This window comes from Rosa rugosa, chromosome 7 (assembly GCF_958449725.1).
Source record: "Rosa rugosa chromosome 7, drRosRugo1.1, whole genome shotgun sequence".
In the NCBI taxonomy this organism is placed as follows: domain Eukaryota; kingdom Viridiplantae; phylum Streptophyta; class Magnoliopsida; order Rosales; family Rosaceae; genus Rosa; species Rosa rugosa.
Genome location: NC_084826.1, coordinates 9,451,332 through 9,471,752, shown reverse-complemented (window position 1 = coordinate 9,471,752; position 20,421 = coordinate 9,451,332). Strand labels below are relative to the sequence as shown.

General features: G+C 38.8%; 3 protein-coding genes across 4 annotated transcripts; 1 reads left to right on the top strand and 2 right to left on the bottom strand.

Moving 5' to 3' along the window:
• Window positions 1-2,497: 2,497 nt before the first annotated feature.
• Window positions 2,498-5,074, bottom strand: LOC133721851 (protein OCTOPUS). Its single transcript, XM_062148591.1, has one exon. The coding sequence runs from the start codon at window positions 4,818-4,820 to the stop codon at window positions 2,646-2,648; it is 2,175 nt and encodes a 724-aa protein (XP_062004575.1). The 5' UTR covers window positions 4,821-5,074; the 3' UTR covers window positions 2,498-2,645.
• A 9,853-nt stretch (window positions 5,075-14,927) lies between these two features.
• On the top strand, window positions 14,928-19,336 carry LOC133721539 (pentatricopeptide repeat-containing protein At3g09060). Of its 2 annotated transcripts, none has more exons than XM_062148183.1 (5): window positions 14,928-17,108; window positions 17,225-17,383; window positions 17,505-17,564; window positions 18,866-18,984; window positions 19,317-19,336. In XM_062148183.1, the coding sequence occupies exon 1, from the start codon at window positions 14,994-14,996 to the stop codon at window positions 17,094-17,096; it is 2,103 nt and encodes a 700-aa protein (XP_062004167.1). In that variant the 5' UTR covers window positions 14,928-14,993; the 3' UTR covers window positions 17,097-17,108; window positions 17,225-17,383; window positions 17,505-17,564; window positions 18,866-18,984; window positions 19,317-19,336. The 2 variants fall into 2 exon arrangements, with proteins under 2 accessions (XP_062004167.1, XP_062004166.1); XM_062148182.1 differs by lacking the exon at window positions 19,317-19,336 and adding an exon at window positions 18,107-18,228 and having other exon boundaries at window positions 18,866-18,884.
• Window positions 17,765-19,896, bottom strand: LOC133721540 (uncharacterized). The gene is made up of 3 exons (XM_062148184.1): window positions 19,337-19,896; window positions 18,800-19,239; window positions 17,765-18,251 (listed from the first exon to the last, which is right to left on the bottom strand). Exons 1-3 carry the CDS (start codon window positions 19,667-19,669, stop codon window positions 18,248-18,250), a joined length of 777 nt encoding a protein of 258 aa, XP_062004168.1. The 5' UTR covers window positions 19,670-19,896; the 3' UTR covers window positions 17,765-18,247.
• Between the last annotated feature and the right edge of the window lie 525 nt (window positions 19,897-20,421).

Genomic DNA, 20,421 nt, shown 5'->3' with positions numbered 1-20,421 from the left:
AAATCTGGTGCAGTTGCTAAAATTGATGAAAAGCTAAACATGCTCTCCAATATATCTAATGAGCAAAGATAGAGAGTTTGCTAATGCTCTAAGATGGTAACATAAGGTATAGTCCCTATAGCTAGGGCAAATATATATCTCATGTAAATCAAGTGTCAATCCAATAAACACGATTAATTAATAATTAATTTATATAAGAGATTAAGAGTATTGACCTATAATTATCTAATAACTCTATATAATTTCTAGAATGGTAGAAGGGACAAACAAACACCGAGGCTAAGTTGGAGACATGAGCCTACAACCTTTGACATATAATTAACTTCCCACATTACCTTAAACAAATCATTATCCACCCATTTCTTTCCCACATTCAGACTAATATGAGTCTCAGACACCATTGGATTACGGGCCTCTTCTCTTTCTCTCTTTTCCTTTTCTGGTTTCTTTATCTCCTCCATGAAAGAAGCATGTTGGGATGTTTTTCATGATAACCTTTTGACTTTGGAGTTGATCGTGGAGCTTTTACATATACAGATGAGAAAGAATAATCTCAAACTTAGTGAATCCAAAAAACTTTGATCGGTTTTTATTCCTTATAACATGCTTACTGGCCCCATGGTTTAGTTCTTGTTTTGACTATGGGATCTGGGTCGATCAATCTTCTTAAAGATCTTGTTTAAATTTGTGAGTTTTTCTGGTCAAAGTTCATCTTGCCAGGCTCCCCAATATATGATTGATTCTAATTTTATAGGTTTTTAAGCTCACTTTATATTTTGCTCGATATATATGCATATCTTAAGATGTTCTAATTACTTCTAAAAATTACCGTATGAATTAATTTAACAGAGTTTCAATACTTCAAAACATTATATAATACTTCAAATCTCTAATTTGTATCAGTATGGCTATAATAATAATTTTAATTGTAATAACTCTCATGCTGTAATTACACTAGAAGTCTAGAACAGAGACTCAGAGTTGAGAGTGGACACACATAAGTCAATAAGTGACAATCATTTCTCATCCCACTCTGCATTAACAAATCCATGTAAATACCACAACATATTCCACCCTTGAATCATATTTAACTTTCACTCTCTTTTAGGCAATTTTAATGTATTCGAATCTGATACAGTGATGCCAACCTTTTGGATTTGTGTGGACTTTTGCTTTTCTGGATTTCATCCATTTACTCATTCCACTAGTGAATTTGACCTTGTGCTTCTGCATTTTGCCAGAGACTTGCTTTCATTCTAACACCTTCCTAATCACTCGCTAAATCTCACTATCTACAACCTTCCAGCAAAACCCAAAGTTCAAAGAATCCGGCCTTTCCGCATAAATAATTGAAAGTGCTTCTTACGTTATGGAAGAATTTCTTGAAGAGTCTTGGGAACATGTCTTTTCATCAATTTCACGTGTAAATTGGACTTTACTATCTTCTGTAATGGTGTCTATGACAAACCTACTCCTATAAACGAAGTAGCAATTAAGTATGTTGACTCCTTCATGCTCAAATTTTTGATCTTATTTGTCTTCGGTCACCGTCACACCGACATCTTTTTATTCGACCGAAAACTGACAATTCACGTGAAAAACATCTCATAACATCATCTAACAACGTACAAGACAAAAAATATGATGGTGGACAACATTGAAATTTTTTATAGCACCAAGTAATTTTCCCTTGACATTTGTCCCACGAAAACTTAAATTTAAATTTGCTTCTTACAAAAACACTTCTATCGAAAATGCAACTGAAATAAGCACTTCATACAAAAGCAGTGCAAGAAGAAACATGCATATATGCAGAGACGACCAACTGTTTGAGCAGGGCCAACAACATAAGAGCAAGACCAGCATGGAGCTCTTTCTTTATCAGAGTGGGGTCAAATTGAGGCTCCTCTATGCTTATGTGCAGTTATAGTCTCTACATTCCATCTGAGATAGCAACTGCCATAACATAATTCAGGCAGCAAGTGATTTTCAACCAGGGACTAAATCCAAAGCCTAACAGTCTGGGCCACACGCCCAAGGTTTTTGATTGCTTGGTTCCCAAAGGAAATAAAAATCAAAACTCAAATCGTACCCTATATGAATATGAATGATTGCTTCAATTAATCTGGGACAATTGCCCTGAATGTTACTGCTCTCTCCAGAATGTATAAGATGCCAGAACTCCTTCAGCCTTCTTCACCAATAATGCAATAAGGCGAAAACCCAATTCTGTTTGTGATAAGAAGAAAAATGCTTGAGGGCAGTCGCACCAGCCCTTTATTCAAAAAAAAAAAAAAAAAAAGGAGCAAATTGGGACCTAGAAACCCAGTTTGCTTACACATTGCATTTGCCTTATTTTGTATCTAGCCAGTTAAAGACCCAGAAAGGGTTAAACTAATGAATCGACATCAAACCCAGAGAGACACTGAAATTCTTGTTATTTGAGTAACAGAAGCAAAAGCATGGTACTCACAGGCAAGATAAACATCTCAAAGTGCTTTCTTTTTTTTTCTTATCCCCAACCAACCAACAAGAGTGCATTTAGGCTTGTGTGGTTTTACACAACAAAATGCAGCGAAATTAACCAAGATTAAACTAAACCAAAGAACAAACACCCCTTATGAACCCAACCCTCAATTTTGCTTTCAGTACAATCGGAGTACACTTCTGGCGATGGAATGTGCCTGATTCGACCTGCTCTTCCCAGCTCCTCCTCCACTCCTCCAGCTGTTCCTCATCGGCGTCAAGTAGAACCGCAAGAGTCCATTGTCAATGTGATTCGGTGAATACCTTGCGCTCCGATTCCTCTCCAGCACAAACTCTTCCTTCTTCTTCCTTCCATTCCCATTCCCATTCACATTCCCATTTGCATTGCCATTTCCATTCACATGTGGCTCAACAACAGCACCATTCTTCCTCATACTCCCAAAAGCCCCACCTCCAAAGCTATGTGAGTTTCTCCAACTAGCACTGCTGTTGCTCCTCGTAATCTTTGGGTTGAAACCCTTTGCTTCCCCATTTCGCTCCCCGCCGCCTCTCAGCTCCGGCCAAGACTCCGAAAACGACCTCTCTACCCCATTAGGCCTACTACTATACCTATCTTCATCATCCTCCTTGTTCCCACTCCTCCTGTGTATGAAACTCCAAATGTTCCAGGCCTTGCTCCACCTTCTAGACTTCTGCTTACAATCTTTCCTCTCCCCATTCCCCACAACCGACGCCGCCGAATCCCCACCGCGAGACACCGAATCACCGCCGCGCAGCACAGGATCGCCGCCGCGAAACGCCATCTCAAAGGTCTCCGAGCAGTCATCGCGGAGAGAGTTCGAGTTAGAATCTCTCGACTCTCGATCAGGAGCCACCAGCTTCGGCCCATGGAAGTAGTCAGCAGTAGTGGGCGACACTTTGGAATTCGAAACCGACTTCATTTCGTCAATCTCAGCCACCACCGCCGCCGCCGTCTTCCTGATGGAGTTGGACCGGTCCAGACTCTTGCGCCGCCTGGAAGAAGAGTCCGAATAGTAGTTCTGGGTCTGGACCGACCCGCCAGGAACCGGGTCCTCTTCGTTAATAGCATTCATCGGCTCCTCCACCGGAATTTGAGCATCGATTCTCGAAACAACCACCGGAGCATCCTCCACCACCGAGAGCATGGTGGGCATTCTCGGAAAAGTCCTTCCAATTAGGTACCCGTCCCACGAAGCGCGAGGCTCGTCGAAAGAGTATCTCGGGTCGTCGAAAGACATCCGACCCGCGTCGAGTGACATCCGACCCGCATCAAGCGAAAACCGGGGATCGGTGTCGCATGAGCGCCGACCGAAGCCGTAATCAGCGATCTCCGACTGGGTTTCTCTGAACTGTCGCCCAATGGGCTTCTCCACAGGCAATGTGGCCGATCCGCCGCCGTTTCGCCGCTTCTTGAGCTTCTGCTTCTGCCGCCACTTCTGCAGTTTCTTGCTGAACACCGAAGCGGCAGACCAGAAGCTTCCGGCGATCTCTTTCAGGTCTCTCTTCTTCGTCTGAGCGTCGAGATCTATGTGATCCTTCATGGGCTTCAAGTCTTCCTCTTGAAATTGTAGTGGCTCTGATTGTTGTTGGTTGAGTTGGTGCTGTTGTATTTCGTCTTCTTCTTCCTCCTCTACGATTTCTGGAACTCTGATTTCACTGACATTGCCCACATTGAGTTCGTCGGAAATCCTCCCTATTCCTCGGTCGTTCTGGTTCTGGTTCTGTTCTTCCTCTTCCTCTTCCTCTTCCTCTTCGTCTTCGTCTTCGTCTTCTTCTTCTTCCTCTTTGGACTCGAACACCGGACCTCGAAAGCTCGAAGAGGGCCCAGCTAAGTTTCTGGTTTCGACTTCAGTCTCAGGCCCGGCAGCTCCCCAAGTGGGTTGCTCTTTCTTGTTGGGGTTCTCCTGATTGAAGAGACACCAGAGCGTATTCCGGCCGCGAACGTCGCAGGACTTTCTCTGCGGCTCGAAAACGCCGGAGAATCCTTCGTTTTTGGAGGCGGAGAACGACTTGGTGCGGCGGAGCTCAGGAAAAAAGGAGGTGGTGGGTCGGGCTTTGCTGGAGGCCCCGCCACCGCCAATGGGGGGCTTGAAAATGGCCTTAAGGGCAGCGGCGGCGGTCGAGGAAGTCGGTGGTTTTCGGGACGAGGAAGAAGCAGAGGTGGTTGAAGGGTGCAAAACGGCTAGTCGTTCGCAGAGGCATGAGGGGCAGAAGCCGGTGAAATTCTCTTCGGGGTGGCGGTCGCAGGAGGTAGAGGGTCGGTGGGGCTGCGGCGGGTTTGGTGGTGGTGGTGGGTCCGTGCTGGGATTCATAACCGGCGGTGGCTTTTGTCCTTGGTTCCCACTCTGCTGCCTCTGCTCATGTTAAGAGAGTAAGAATGAGTGGAGTGCAAGAGTGAGAGTGTGAAAGAGTGACTGTGGATTCTGTGAAGAAGAAGAAGAAGAAGAAGGAGAAGCGAAGCAATGGAAATTGGAAGGAGTAGTACTGTTTGTTTCCAACGGACAGAGAACAAGAAATGTATGAGAGAAGGAAAAATGGTTTAGAGTGCGAGAGAGTGAGAGAGAGAGAGAGAGAGAGAATGAATTAGTAGAGAGAGAAGGACTATGTGGGGCCCAGATCACCGTCTGGTGTTGTGCTTTGAGGCTTTTTTGTTTTCTCTAGGGGCACTCGCTCGTGAAAAGACAATTTTCTGCCTAGTGGTTCCTCTACTAGAATCCTTAATCGAGGTCAGTGATAGGGGTCCTGGTTAGGCCCTGTTTGGCAAGAGGGTTTGTTTAATTTGATTTGGATAATTTTGTTATTGTTTCTAAATTATTTATTCGACTATCTAATGAAGATTTTGAGAGTAGATATTCTAGATGATTCAGGCTATAGTATCTCACATTAGTAAACGACTTGCCTTCGTGGCAAGAGTTGCCACAAAACAAACATGGTATAGATTCTTGCTCTGGTTAAAATAGCATTTTAGATTGATAAAAGAGTGGGATTTTCTGTAATGATGTATAGTTTTGATTATTCAGTCATTCAGTTTATTTATTGAGATTCAAAATATTACATAATTTCACGTTATGATATGCTGTCAGAATAAGTTATTCACGTGTTAGATACCCTAATGCTTTTTAACGGTTGTACTAGGTTATACACGTATTGGTCAATAATCATTCCTGAAGGAGAATAGATATTTAACATATAGGGTGTCAATGATTACGGTATGATGTAGTATCATAGAGAATTATCCACATATGTGATACTCTCGCTTCTCGATATGGGACCGAAACAAGTGATATACGTGTTGAGACTCAAAACGTCAAACATGAGGAGTGGCAGGAAAATAGATATTCAACATAATAAATTGTCAATGATTACGATATGATGTAGAATTATAGAGAATTATCCACGTATGTGATACTCTCGTGTCTCGACATGATACCAGAACAAGTGATATACGTACGTGTTGAGACTCAAAACGTCCATTGTGAGGAGTGGCTGGATAATAGATGTCTGACATGATAAATTGTCGATTCTTACGTTATGATATAATACCAGAATAAGTGACGCACGTGTTAAGTCTCAAACATCCGACATAATGTGGGGCGTGTGTGAAATATTTCTGACACAAATGTGTCACGTCTTATATTATGATTGAACAAGCTATTCACGTGTACGTTAGATTATTCTTGTTTTTTTTATATACTTTACTAAATAAGTTAGTACATGTGAACATGAATATGAAGAACACATTTGACGTTAGAAATATTTTTCATTTACATATCGGTCACTTTAATTTCTTGACATAATACTATTAACATTATAACATAGTATGTATATACACACTCTAAAGTTTTTTTTTTTTTTTTTATTTGTCAATCATACGGTGTCCTCAAAGGCTTTCTAGGCCCAGAAACTAATCCGTGCTTGGGGGATATTGTCAGAACGCTTCCTTCCCCCTGGCCACCAAGAATATATTGAGATTTAACTTCAATAAGCGTCGGCGGGATTCGAACCCGGGTGTGGGGGTTCCACACCTGGAGGCTCTTACCAAGTCGACCACCTGTGGTAGTTCACACACTCTAAAGTTTAAACAACACAATTCACAAAATAGAAAGCCTTGAGAAGTAATTTCACATTATAAATGTAAGGAGACTATTCATAATTAATTTCATCTTTCAATAACCAAGAGATTGTTGGGTAATTTCAAAAACGTTTTCTGGTTGAATCGAATTTATGGCGTTTAATGGTTTTTGGCTTTGTTTGCATGGTTCTAGTTCTGACCTCTAAACCCAGGAGGAACACACTCACTTCCAAGGTGGATTAGCTAGAGCAAGGAGTTTCATTATCAAAAGGTTCCAAAGGGATTAGGTGCCCAAATTGTTTTGTAGCTAATAATGTCTTGTTTTTTCCTTTGTTAATTGTTCTTTGTATTTTTTAGGGGGTGCTTTGGATTTTCAAAGATTCCTGTCGAGAGAGAGGAAAAAAAAAAAAAAAAAAAAAGCAAAAGCAAACCACGCCATCACCAAGGAGGAGGTTGGTTTCTGAGAGAGTACCTCTCTTTCTCACATTTCGCTTTCTTTCTCTCTCTCTTTTCCCTCTTCCTTTTCCTTTTTCCTGTTTTGGGTTTCTTTTTGTTTTTCAGCTTTCTTTAATTTTCCCTCCCAAATAGCTCCCATCGCATTCGTCGCTGTTAATGTTTTCTGCTTTGCCCCCTCGGATTTATATTCTCTGTCATATACCCACAAACACGACACCAGAAAACAAATTTCAAAACGGGGGCGTTTTCGTCTTCCCTACTCAGCTCTCTATTTCAGGCCTCGCCATTATTCATCATGATTCAGGGTTCTCAGAGCATGACGTCCTGTGAATCTTTCTTAAACTGGGTTGTAGACATGGGACTTGAGCTTGGGGCTTTGCTTTAAGCTAGGCCTGCCTTTATATATTTGGTAAAAGTGTGATTCATGCGTGCTCTGCAGCATAGTACGTACTAAGATTCTCAGACCTTATTAGTCTTTCAGAACCAAATTAAACACCAAAATGGAATCACTATACGGCGAAAGCAATCGGTTCCCCGATCCATTTATTCAAAACGGTAATCTGCTTTTGCGAAACCTTAGTTGGAAAAACTCAAAGAGGATGAGAATTCCAAGTCTTTTCACTCTCACTCGCTCTTATGTATTTTCGTAAACACCTTGCCTACATTAAACTGTTTTGCAGCTCGATCGTTAACTATAAATCATTGGAACTTGATTGGGTTGCATGGATATCACAAAGAATGTATTTGGGGGAGGATAATATATTAGGGTTTTCGAAATAATAAAAGAAGTGGGGAAATATACGTTATCATGAAAACTCGAACCTGTCATTAAAAGCTTTACCTGGGTTTTGCTTTATCAGACATTTCAGAGCTCCATTAATCGATCCAACATACAGTACTGTGAAACCAACAAGGTTTATTGGGTGGGTGGGTGTTGTAGTGGGGATTGGAAAAGAAAAAAGAAATGACGCAAATCGAAGATTGATTGTTGATTGATGCGGTACATGTTTGTACATGTTAATGTGAAAGTGAAACAAAGCAAAGTTCACATGGTATACGATATCTGATATCATAATGTTCAATTTCAAAAAATTCCTGGGTATATTACAACTATTTTGATGTTTACTTAATTTGTGCTTTCTCTGATAATTTAATGTCTATTTAATTTAATGTCTACTTAATTTGCTGGTCACTTGGTGGTCTGTTGGCTTTGCTTTAATTGCTAAGTCTGCGAGGTCCCAAGATCGACTAGCATCAACAGCAATAAAAGGAATTTTACATAAGAACGTAAGTTTATGTGTATTTTATCACATATCATTTATTTTCACATAATCCTCTTGCAAGAGTGTAACAAAAAAAAAAGATTCTTTAACACTATCCCCTCCCTATGGACAGTCTGTGCTCGTCAACGGAGCTTGATCAGTGCGCGAGGTTTGTTATGGCGTATTATCACCACTTCTTGATTGTTCACTATTCACTTCAAGTAGTGATAATTTTCTGTTTGATTTGATGCTAATGCCTTATTCACATGGTTTGTGATGAGTTCCTGTTTTGCAGTGAAACCAATACGTGTTTAGGGTTTAACGGTAGGGAATCTTAATCAATCAAATCCAATGGCCAAAAACAATTTCAATTGAACTTAAAGTCTATCTAGATCTAAACATGGTAAACTAATTTGGATTTCCCTTTTAGTCACATACGGATGAATAGAACACAATTAGCTTTTGATAGCTCTTACTATGCTCCGTCAATTGAGATTATTGTAGGTTCGATGTTATTCCATATCGGACAAATATAATATTGTCTAAGAGTTTATAAAAGTTTGGACATCTTCACAACATACTCATTGTCTATTAAATTTTAGATGTAATTTGCAATGATACAAATTGATTTTAATTATCTACAAAGATGGTTTTATTTTTAGCTTTTCATCAAAAAAAAAAAAATTTCAAGTTTTGAATATTCATTCTGCTTTCAAATACTACGAAATTTTGAATTTCTGATAAAGAAAACACATGAAGTCCATCAATAGTAATAACTGTTACATGTTTCACTTAGATATGCAACAATACGAATATTTTTCATCTTCATTTTTAAGGTGATCAAAGATATGTCTTCATTCTTCAATTCTTCATCGAGACCCCACCTTCCCCACCGCTTAGTCGTCACGAGATAACCCCCCGCCGGCTCAACCACAGCCACGGCCACCAGCACTCCCTAGCTACCGGGTCCCGCCACCCCTCCCTAGGTCTAGCTACTCTCCTCCATTCGGAGTCGCACATCGATCACGAGGTCCCCATTAATCTCACTCTTCTTATTCACTTCACATGCGAATGGGATAGCTATCAATGCTAGCTCGTTTAGCTTCATATTTTGCTGGTGTTGCTGGTGGCCTTTCTGGGTTGGTCACGCAGGACAGTCATGCATGGAGATGAAGATCGATCACTTGGGCAAAATCAAATTCTGATGTATATTTTGTATAGTATTTCTGCATGGAATGAGGCGTAAAGTGCGACCCTGTCCTCTCCTACCTTTACCTTTTTCTTTTATAATAAAGCCATATTACAGAAAAGAAAACTATTACCCAGAAAGAAATTAATATAAACTTCATGCCTTTGTCTCTCTCTCAGATAAATATTCTCTCTAGGGTTTGTCTTTCAAGGGTTTTGTTTGGTAGAAATAAGGTATAGATCTCATTTATATATAAATCATCCCCGATTAAGTCATATTCTACTATTCTAGTGGGTACTGGGAAGTGGGGAACGGAGATTTTAATTTGGGGACAAAAATTCTCGTCATATTGCGGGCATGCATGGAGTGGCCCCTCTATATCTAGCTTCTTTTGTTGGATTTATTTAGCCAAAGTTCCTATTTTCCAGCTTGATCCACTTATTGGCAGCATATACATGTAGATTTGAGACATTGTTTTCAATCTAGCTTTTTTGAATGGATGTGCAATATTTGTAATGTTTTCTTGTTTGCTTTTGCTTCATATTTTCAAAGTTTGTGACAAATACTCCCACTACAAATACAGTCCCCACAAAATATATGCGTTCATAAATATATTAGCTAGTTCACAATGTACATGTCTTTCTCAAATCAATCATTGAAAGGTCTATTGCATCGCCCTCTTAGAGTACTTCAGGCATGATTTACCATTTATTCAATTTGTGATGTCCTCATCGCCCTCTTAATATATGTATCATGGACGGAATTAACAAAAGGATGTCCATTTTTTTTTTCTTTCTCCAAGAAGATATAAATTTAAGTTGATGAATCATGAATGGAAGCACAATTGTTTGGTAGTGTACGGCCCGTTTATTTACATGTATGAGTTACTGATTTATTCAAGCTAAAATAATCATCATGAGTTTTAGACACTTCACTGTGATGTCTTTGTCTTGCACACATCTTTAGAGAAGTTAACACAAAGATAGATGCATTAATGGTTGATTTAGTTCATGAGACCGAATGAATTAGAATATGTAAAATTGTGTCCGCAAACGGTCTTCCTTACTTTTTTTGAAAAGGGGTTTGGAACCCAGCCAAGCTGGGAGGCTCAGCCCCACGCCCATATTATTATTTCTCAATCATATAATGTGCAATTATAAGGAACAAACTAATTAATCAAATACAGAAATACTGAACATCTACGGGAAGGAAATCTCATTTGCCTCTTAACTAATCCATCACAATTCTTAACAAAAAGAACAGAGTGGTATATTGATTTGTGATTTACTAATTAATAATAAAAAAAATGTGTGTACTCTCAAAGAGTTATTCAAGATATAAAAAATAATGAGATTTTACATATAACTTTACCTGATCAAACTTAACTGTTTGTTACTAAAACATTTGAAATAGATAGCCTCTTATTTTCCTTCATTATTCACTTAATATTGTGTGTATATATATATATATATATATACTGTGGTCAAATAATCATACGTGATTTTGAATTGAGAACCTCTATTTTTGGAAGAATACAGCCGAACTTTTCCTCCCCTGTACCTTTTGTTAGTGCGAAATCATTGTATGATCCTACCAAGGCTATGGAGTTAGCTACACATTCCGATTGCCAATACTGAACACAAGGCTATGGAGCTAGCTACACATTCCGATTACCAATACTGAACACACCAGGGTAATATTATATACTGTTTTGCATGTGTGTGGTTGGAGGATTAGGGTTCTCTGAAAGACGACTGAAACCAACCAGTCCTCCATTATTGTGTCATGGTTTTTTTCTATGCAATAATATATGACATGGAAAGGATCTGATCGATTAGAACTATTCGAGAGCATGCATGCAATTGCCTGGAAAAGATTAATAACATACATAGTTAACACTGCAAACATTTTTAGGTTTGTTTTCTGTTGTTTTGCTAAGAACTGAAGATTCTACAGTCAGACTAATGGTTTTGTCTCCCCCTTAGGCCGAAGCTTTATGCAGCGACAATGAGCTTTCCTTTCTTTCTTTATAATTCTGTCATTTTCTAAATGAAAACAACGATATAGATTAATTCAGTCTTTCATCTTTCAATAGTTATATACGACCCGTTCTGAAATCGATCAAGAAGAAACCCAAATTATTATTTATAATTTTATATTAATACAATTGACACATTTTTATATAAAATACGAAGCGATAATGAGCCAAAAAGGTGAAAATTTAAATCCTATATTTCATATATAAGTTCTAACATCAAACTAGTCGACTAAATAAAACAAGATATTAAACCGAGACAAACCCTTTCTAATTGAGGTCAAGAGAAGCCAAAGACGTACACCAGTACATAATGCCAGGAATATAATTTCTTTGGCTCTTCTTCTTTTTCTCATTAGCATAGGCGAGTGGAATTAGAAGTTCTTGTGTTGTTTTGGGGTCTTGTTTTTGCTTGTAGACATCATACACATCAGCTAAATTAGAGCTTCAATCCCTTCAAATGTACAACCAAAAAAACAACAACTATACACCATTTTCTAAATTTCAGGATCTGGTCCTTTAATTTCAAAAAAAAAAAAAAAAAAAAAAAAAAAATTCAGGATCTGATTTTTAATTTTATTTTTGTTACATCGGAGGGGAATCAAACCCTTAATTTAACCTAATTCTAACACAATTTCCAACCTCACTCACCACTTGGACTAACTCAATACGCAATTGACTCAATTTTAGAATCTAATTTTATCGTTATAAAGAACATATATGATTCAATTTTTTCCAGAAGAGTAAAACAGTCATTACTTTATTTTAACTGGAATATTGTAGGTATGAGAGATGACATGCTAAAGTTCAAGGACTCGAGGAGCTAGCAAACTCAACACCATAAAGTTCACCTTTCTTATTCAATCATAAGTAGTAATTATTTTCAAGCAGATTTCAGCTGGCTAGTGCTACTCAAGTAATGCAAAGATAAACATGCACATATGCATGCGCACCCCCATAAATTCCACAAATTTCGCCAAAGCCATTATGTCAAATTATTGTGTCTTATTACACACCTAGATCATTATTGTTCACTGTTATGCAAATCATATATATTCACCAAAAGGATTCTCTCCTAATTAAGTCACATAGTTACAAGTTACACGAACTCAACTAGTGTGCACAGATAGATGGAATATTGGGTTATGGGATCGGCGATATATTCTTGCCAACATGAAAAAGTTTTTAAGTTAATTCTATCTATCTCTTAGTTTTTTAATTGTTTCACAGTCAACTATAGTTAATTTTGTAACCATTATAAGTGAAAATTCTTTTTATCACGCTATTAAGTGACGATCATCATATATATTTACCGACTCATTTAAAAAATATTAATTTTTTTATTAAATTATCTCGTTGATTAGAGAGTTTAAATTTATTTTTACTAAAAAGAGAGAGTTTAAATTTCTTTCCTCAATCAAATTAAAGAGTTGTACATTTAATCGTGGGAAAAAAAAGGTAAAAAAAAGTATGCTCATCATTACAAAGGAAAAAATGAAGGCAAAAAGGACACTCTAATTGAGTCCTTTACCCCACACACATACAAATCAGAGGCTTTTGATTTTTCCCATTTATTTTGTTAAAGAAAAAATATGAATAGCATGTATGATAAACCACTTTAAACAAAGCCTCCATCTTGGACCCAACATGCCTGCTTAAGCTTCATTCACATTTTGTAACAAAGGAGTACTATACAGTCTATACTATATACTAAAAGAACACTAATATTGATCATGTATGTCTCCATTGATTTGTGCCGCTAATCACTCCACATGGCATCTTTTCAACCAAAAGATCTTGAGGGATTGTTTTAAACTTTTAATGGGTTTTTAGATTTAATTGGGTTATTGTGTTCTGTGCAGCCTAAGGACTATGGCAGCCAAAGGGATTGTTCATACTTCCCAGGGACTAAAGATGGTCATCATTGGACTTATATTTAGGGCAATTAGGCTAAACATGAGTAGGTCTACCATGGTTTTTACTGGTTGGAGTGAAATTTTCAAGTGGGATTTCCTATCATAACCTTGGAAAGAACCATATGATTATACAAAGTAGAGTGAAGGAATCCCAAGAAAGAATGTAGAGTTTGGCATGTTACTAAAGCAAGACAAAGGCAGAGAAGCATACAAACTGGGCAATATCTAGCTAGGCATAAAACACTTACTTAGGGATTTACAAATATTCCAAGCAGATCTTAGGGTGCTTTGAGAGCTAGTCTTGCACTCTTGCTCACTGCCATGCCTTGAAGTTTACAGTTTAAAAGAGAAAAAGAGGAACTTATGCTCTATAGTTTAGTATTAAAATTGCATGAAAATCATCAGAAGAAAATGGGTTTTTTTCAAAGGTGAGGAAGGGATAGGGGGAAAAAGAAAAAGATGGTCATTGCTTTCTTTGCCCTTTCTCTTTTGAGTGGTAAAGTTGTGAGAGAGCTGGAGAAGTATGCTTGGAAAGGGTGTGCTTAAAAGTGAAAGAGTTCACATAAGAAAGATCCCAATTTTTCCAAATTTCTTTTGGAACCCAACTTTGGGGATCTAGGTGCTACAAGTTTATATATATCTTACTATTATATTTGTTGGGCTTTAAAAAAGCTCTTTATTAATGTGAACATGATCGAGCTTTAATTTGGCTGATGATCTTGACCAGAAGGAGAAATCTACTTCATATAGCCTGAGGTATTTTGATCAGCAAATGTTCCTAATAAAGCTTTTAAGAAACTTGCCTCTTTCCCTCCATTATTGCTACCATTGCACCAATTTGGTAACTTGAATATAAACTTTCTTTGCAAGTAATTAAAATCCAACATAACAGGTTATATATGTTGTGAAACTTTGTATAATACTTTGTAACAAAGACGATATTATGTGCGAATACTAAGACAAGGGTGGAATGTTTTGGTAGAGAAGGGAAGACAACTATGGTGCTAGAGGTAGATGCTTTCACATATCCAAAACCGTGAATCATGGTCGGTTTGACCTCCCCGCACAGAGATAATGAACAAATAGGGCCGGACGGATATTGATATGGCCGGATTGGGAGAATGGTGGCGGTGTCGCTTGCCGAAAAGGGTGAAACAATGAATCAACAACACCAAGTCCACCCCAATGATGTTACAAATCTCAAGCCACCCAACACAATTGTTTCTCACCTCAAACAAAGGCGATCCTTGTCAATATTGACGATCATCCTCCACTCCATTCGAATTCAACAGAATTTACAACTCCTTGTGTATCGAATTCGACCTCATTGGAAGTATAGCACCTTTGCACTTTCTTTAACCTCCAAGAAATTGCTATGATTTCTCGCACATTCTCCTGGTTAGGTCAGGTTGGGTCCATTTCACTACGGGCCACTCAGCCCATCCGGCCCACTACAACACCCACCAAAACCCAAAACCCTGATGGCTTTTGTCTCCCGCTTCCCATTAATTTCAGACTCAAAACCTTTGGTAATTTTCGAAACCATGCCACAAAAATGAGCAACCCAAACTCCCACTTCCCGAAATCCCTGTCCCCGAAGCGCGTCCTCAAGCTCCTCCAAGCCGAAAAGAACACCCACTCCGCACTCGCCCTCCTCGACTCCGCCACTCGCCACCCCAACTACACCCACTCCCCCGACGTCTTCCACCACATCCTCCGCCGCCTCATCCACCCCAACCTCGTCGCCCACGTCGGTCGGGTCGTCGAACTCATCCGCACCCAGAAATGCCACTGCCCCGAGGACGTGGCACTGACCGTGATCAAAGCCTACGCCAAAAACTCAATGCCTGATAAAGCCCTGCAGGTCTTCCAGCAAATGCGAGAGATTTTCGGGTGCGAGCCCGGCATTCGATCCTACAATTCTCTTCTAAACTCCTTCATTGAGTCCAACCAGTGGGACCGGGCCGAGCAGTTCTTTGCTTATTTCGAAACGGTGGGGTTGTCCCCAAATTTGCAGACGTACAACACTCTGATCAAGATTTCGTGCAAGAAGAAGCAGTTCGAGAAGGCCAGGGGGTTGCTGGATTGGATGTGGGAGAAGGGTTTGGAGCCTGATGTGATGAGTTACGCAACTTTGATCAATGCGTTTGCGAAAAATGGGAAGCTGGGGGATGCATTGGAGGTGTTCGACGAAATGCCTGAGAGAGGAGTCAGTCCTGATGTCATGTGTTATAATGTTTTGATTGATGGGTTTTTTCGGAAAGGCGAATATGTGGAGGCCAAGGAGGTTTGGGAGAGGTTGGTGATGGACTCGGAGGCTTATCCGAATGTTGTTAGTTATAATGTTATGATTAGTGGCTTGTGCAAATGCGGGAGGTTTGGTGAGAGTTTGGAGATATGGAATAGGATGAAGAGGAATGAAAGAGGATGTGATTTGTTTACTTGTAGTTCTTTGATTCATGGGTTGTGTAAAGCGGGGAATGTGGATGAGGCGGAGAGAGTTTATAAGGATATGGTTGAGAAGGGAGTAGTGCCGGATGTGGTTATGTATAATGCAATGCTCGATGGTTTCTGCCGAGCAGGGAAGATTGGACAGTGCTTTGAGTTGTGGGAGGTGATGGAGAAGGGTGGTTGTCGTAATGTTGTGAGTTATAACATATTGATCAAAGGGTTGTTTGAAAATAAGAAGGCAGAGGAAGCAATGTCTGTCTGGGAATTAATGCATGTGAAGGCTTGTGTTGCAGATTCCACAACGTATGGAGTCTTAATTCATGGACTGTGTAAGAATGGGTACTTGAACAAGGCTCTATGGATTTTAAAAGAGGCGGAAAATGCAAGGGCTGATCTTGATGTCTTTGCATATTCCTCACTGATTAGTTGGTTATGCAAAGAAGGGAGACTAGATGAAGCAGCAAGAATACTTGATCAGATGGTTAAGTGTGGCTATAAACCGAATTCTCATGTTTGCAATTCATTGATATATGGCTTTATCCATGCTACCAAACTTGAAGATGCAATTTGCTTTTTTAGGGGAATGTCCACCAAGTATTGCTCTCCAAATGTTGTCTCCTACAATACTCTGATAAATGGCTTATGCAAAGTGGGAAGATTTAGTGACGCATATGTGTTTGTGAGGGAAATGCTGGAGACAGGCTGGACACTAGATGTGATCACATATAGTTTGTTAATTGATGGGCTTTGTCAAGGCAGGAAGATTGACATGGCCCTCAATTTGTGGAATCAAGCCCTTGACAAAGGATTCGAACCTGATGTAACTATGTACAACATTATGATTCATGGACTTTGCTCTGCAGGCAAAGCTGAAGGTGCTTTGCAGCTATATTTTCAGATGGGGTGTAGGAACTGTGTTCCGAATCTTGTGACACACAACACCCTAATGGAGGGTTTTTACAAAATTAGAGACTGTGGAAAGGCATCAGAAATTTGGGCTCGCATTTTAAAGAATGGGCTACAACCAGATATAATTTCCTATAATATTACTCTGAAAGGGCTTTGTTCATGCAGTAGAATATCAGATGCTGTTGGGCACTTAGAAAAAGCTTTGCATCATGGAGTTCTTCCAACTCATATAACGTGGCACATACTTGTTAGGGCAGTGGTCGACAACGGGGCCACTATGCAGTCTTCTTGGGGTTAAAGTAGTGTGAAGGTAAGTTTTACTCCGGTTGCATTTCTTTGTTCATGTCATTAGTTGCATTGCTGCCTTTGAAGTTGTAGGATGAGATATCCAAAGTTATCATTTTATTCTCTTACAAATTTTGTTAGGAATTGGGATGCTTTAAACTACCACACCGTGCTTGAAGTGATCCATGGAAATATGTCCTTGGGAGAGTCGCTAGCTGCCAAGATATCTACTGATAATGAACCATGCACATTGGTGTATTCTTCATGAAGAACATGCTTTTCTTTCAAAAGTGATGCAAGGTATGAATGAATATCACACTGCCCATATATATATATATATATATATATATATATATATATATATATATATATATATATATATTTTGTTACTTTCTCATTGCAAAAAGCTTTCTTGATGCAGGTGGATGTCAGTTCTTCTACGAATGAAGAACAACACTTCAGGTCACTATTTGACAGAAGTGTGAGTTATCCTAATTTTTAATAATGTTTCTGACCAGATTTTAATGTCTATACTATATAGCAATTCGGTTCTCACTTAGGTCTTTATGCATCTCTTGCACACTAGTGGGTTTACAAACAACTAGAATAATTAAAGAACTTGAAGCATGGACTAGAATAATTAAAAGTTCATTAAGCATCATATATGGTTACTAATTTACATAGTTGTTGGTGATCGCAGTAATATCACCAAGATCCTTTAATGATGCAAAAGTTAAGTGCTTGATGTATCAAACCCAAGTTGTAAGATTCACTGGGGGTTATTGTACATGCTATATTTGATAACCTCAATTTGGCATAGCCTTAAGTAATTAAAACTTCATGAAGCATCATATATGGTAACTCAGTTACACAGTTGTTGGTGATTGCAGTGATATCACCAAGATCCTTTAGATGATGCAAAAGTAAAGTGCTTGTCGTATCAAATCCAAGTTGTAAGATTCGCTTGGGGTTATTGTACATGCTATATTTGATTAACCTGAAATTTGGCAGCTCCTGATGCAGGTTGGGCGCTTAGTTTCTTTATGGATCCTAGACAAGACCTCATATCACTGTGGCAGAAGTATGAGTCTTCCAGATGTTAGAACACCAACCTTCCTCACCATCTTTAGTGTCTATAGCAGCAGGTCTTTCTTAATTTTGGGTCTATCTGCATTTTGTTGTACTAGTAAGTTTAAATACATACAATAGCTCTGATTGAAAACTTAGATTCATTAATTAAGAAAACTGGAGGCATGTTACGCATGCTAAATAATAATAAAAGTTCAAGAAGCATCATGTATGGTTTTGGTGATTGTAGTAGTATCACTAAGGTCAACTTTTGATGATGCAATAACAAAGAGCTTGATGTATCACCATCAAGTAGTAAGATTTACTTGGTGTTATTTATCATGCTATATTTCTTTTGCTGGGTAACAGTACAGACTGTGTCAGTTTCTTTTCTTGGGTTGGTAAATACTAAATACAAGAAATGTATGCAGTGAAGTCAGTTTCTCAGATTTTCTTGACAGGCTACATTTGTAAATAGATATATGGTGTGTTCTCATGCTATATACTTTTTGTTTATTAATACAGTTGACTTGATCTTAAAAAAAGAAGATCATCCTAATATGTAAACCCAAGCTATATTTATCTAATATAATTCGGTTTGGAAAAAGTTTACAGCATAATATTTTTCCTTGAAGGGCAGGGAATCACCTTCTTTCTTCCTCTGTCTTCTTCTCTTCTGCTATTTCTTTTTCTGATAGCATTTTCTGCTCATAGATGAACTGAGTAACCAAACCCACTAAAATTACCCCGAGAAATGCAACTTTTCTCCAATCGGGCGTTGAAGTGATGAAAGAGTCAACAATTTCTATGAGTAGCAGGCCAATCAATACAAGGTAAATATTCCTCCTGGTTTCTGATCCTGCACTTTCTTTAGTAAGCTCCTTGATCTTCTTTATTTCCTCTGTAGCGTCTAACTTTTTTATGGGTTTCCCCGGCGTCAGATTCTTGAAAAATAGCCCTTCATTTCGGTCTTTTTCAATCTGATCTTCGAATGCTGCTAACTCATTTTCATTTTCTTCGATCTCCGATATGTTCACTCCTGTAGATTCCTCAAACGCCTGCATGCGGCTGTCCATATTCTCCATTATCTGCTAGTCACAAATGAATAAGAATTGGATTATCAACAGATTTTCATAGCAAGTCCCTTTTTGTATCTTTAATGCAGATTTAGGAACTAAAACAGACCCGAGCGCTGGCTTCATCCAGTCCTTTGAGGGCATCTTCTCCAATCTTGTCAAACTCTGCAGTGGCATCTTCTCCGAATTTAGTAAGATATTCTGATCTTTCATCTAAGTAATCCGCAAGCCGGACTTTCTGAGCTTGAAGCATTGCTATCCTCACCAGCAGCTCTTGCTTGCGAGTATCTCCCTCAGGCGAAGGAGTCTCTGATTCGGAATCGGAATCATTGGACTTGCTGAAGCGCAAGATGGAGTTCTTTGTGCTGGGAAATCTTCCCGACTGTAAAATGGTATGTCTGGTGCCGTTGAAAGAGATTTGAATGTGTTTGAGGGCAATCATCTTATCCGCTTCAGTTTTGGCTTGTTTTGGAATAAAAGGAGAGGAAGAAATAGAGGGAAGAGAGATATTTGAGATATTTTATGTCTGAGTTGAAGTCCTTTTGAGCCTCTCATGTGGTGTTGCATTATCCATTAACTGCAAAGTGTTTCTAGATATAATGATTGTTAAGAGAGTGAGAATTCTGTCACCTCATTATGTGTAAAAAAAGTAATGCCTTGGAAGGTTTGAGACAGTGGCCTCTGTATTTATCGAATTACAGTCTTTTCTTTTATTTATTAATTCAAATCGACTAATCAAATTGTCTCAAAAACAGTGTGACGTCGTGTCATTTTCAGTTCTTAATATATCACCATCTAAAAACTCTGTTGATCAAATATATCAAACCTCCATTTTCTTGAGGATGATGGTGTTGCTGGCTTCGACTCTATTTGCTTATTTGATTCATGCAAATAAACAGTGTGCCTGATTCATACAAGACTAATGTAGCCTCAGATCAAGATATATAAGGGGATTAAAGGCCTATCTCACCTTTTCGGGGATTTTCGGACGAAAATTTTGAGTACAAAAGCTCCCACATAAGTAAATAATAATAAAAAAAAAGCACAATTCTAGCGACGATTGTTTCGTAGATAAAAATCTTTTGATTGTCCTCGGAAATGTTTGTCAGCTGACGTAAATTCGTCGGCATGGTTACCCAGTATCCAGGACATATTCCTAGCCTCATCTAAGAGTGTAGCTAAGAGTTAGTCCAA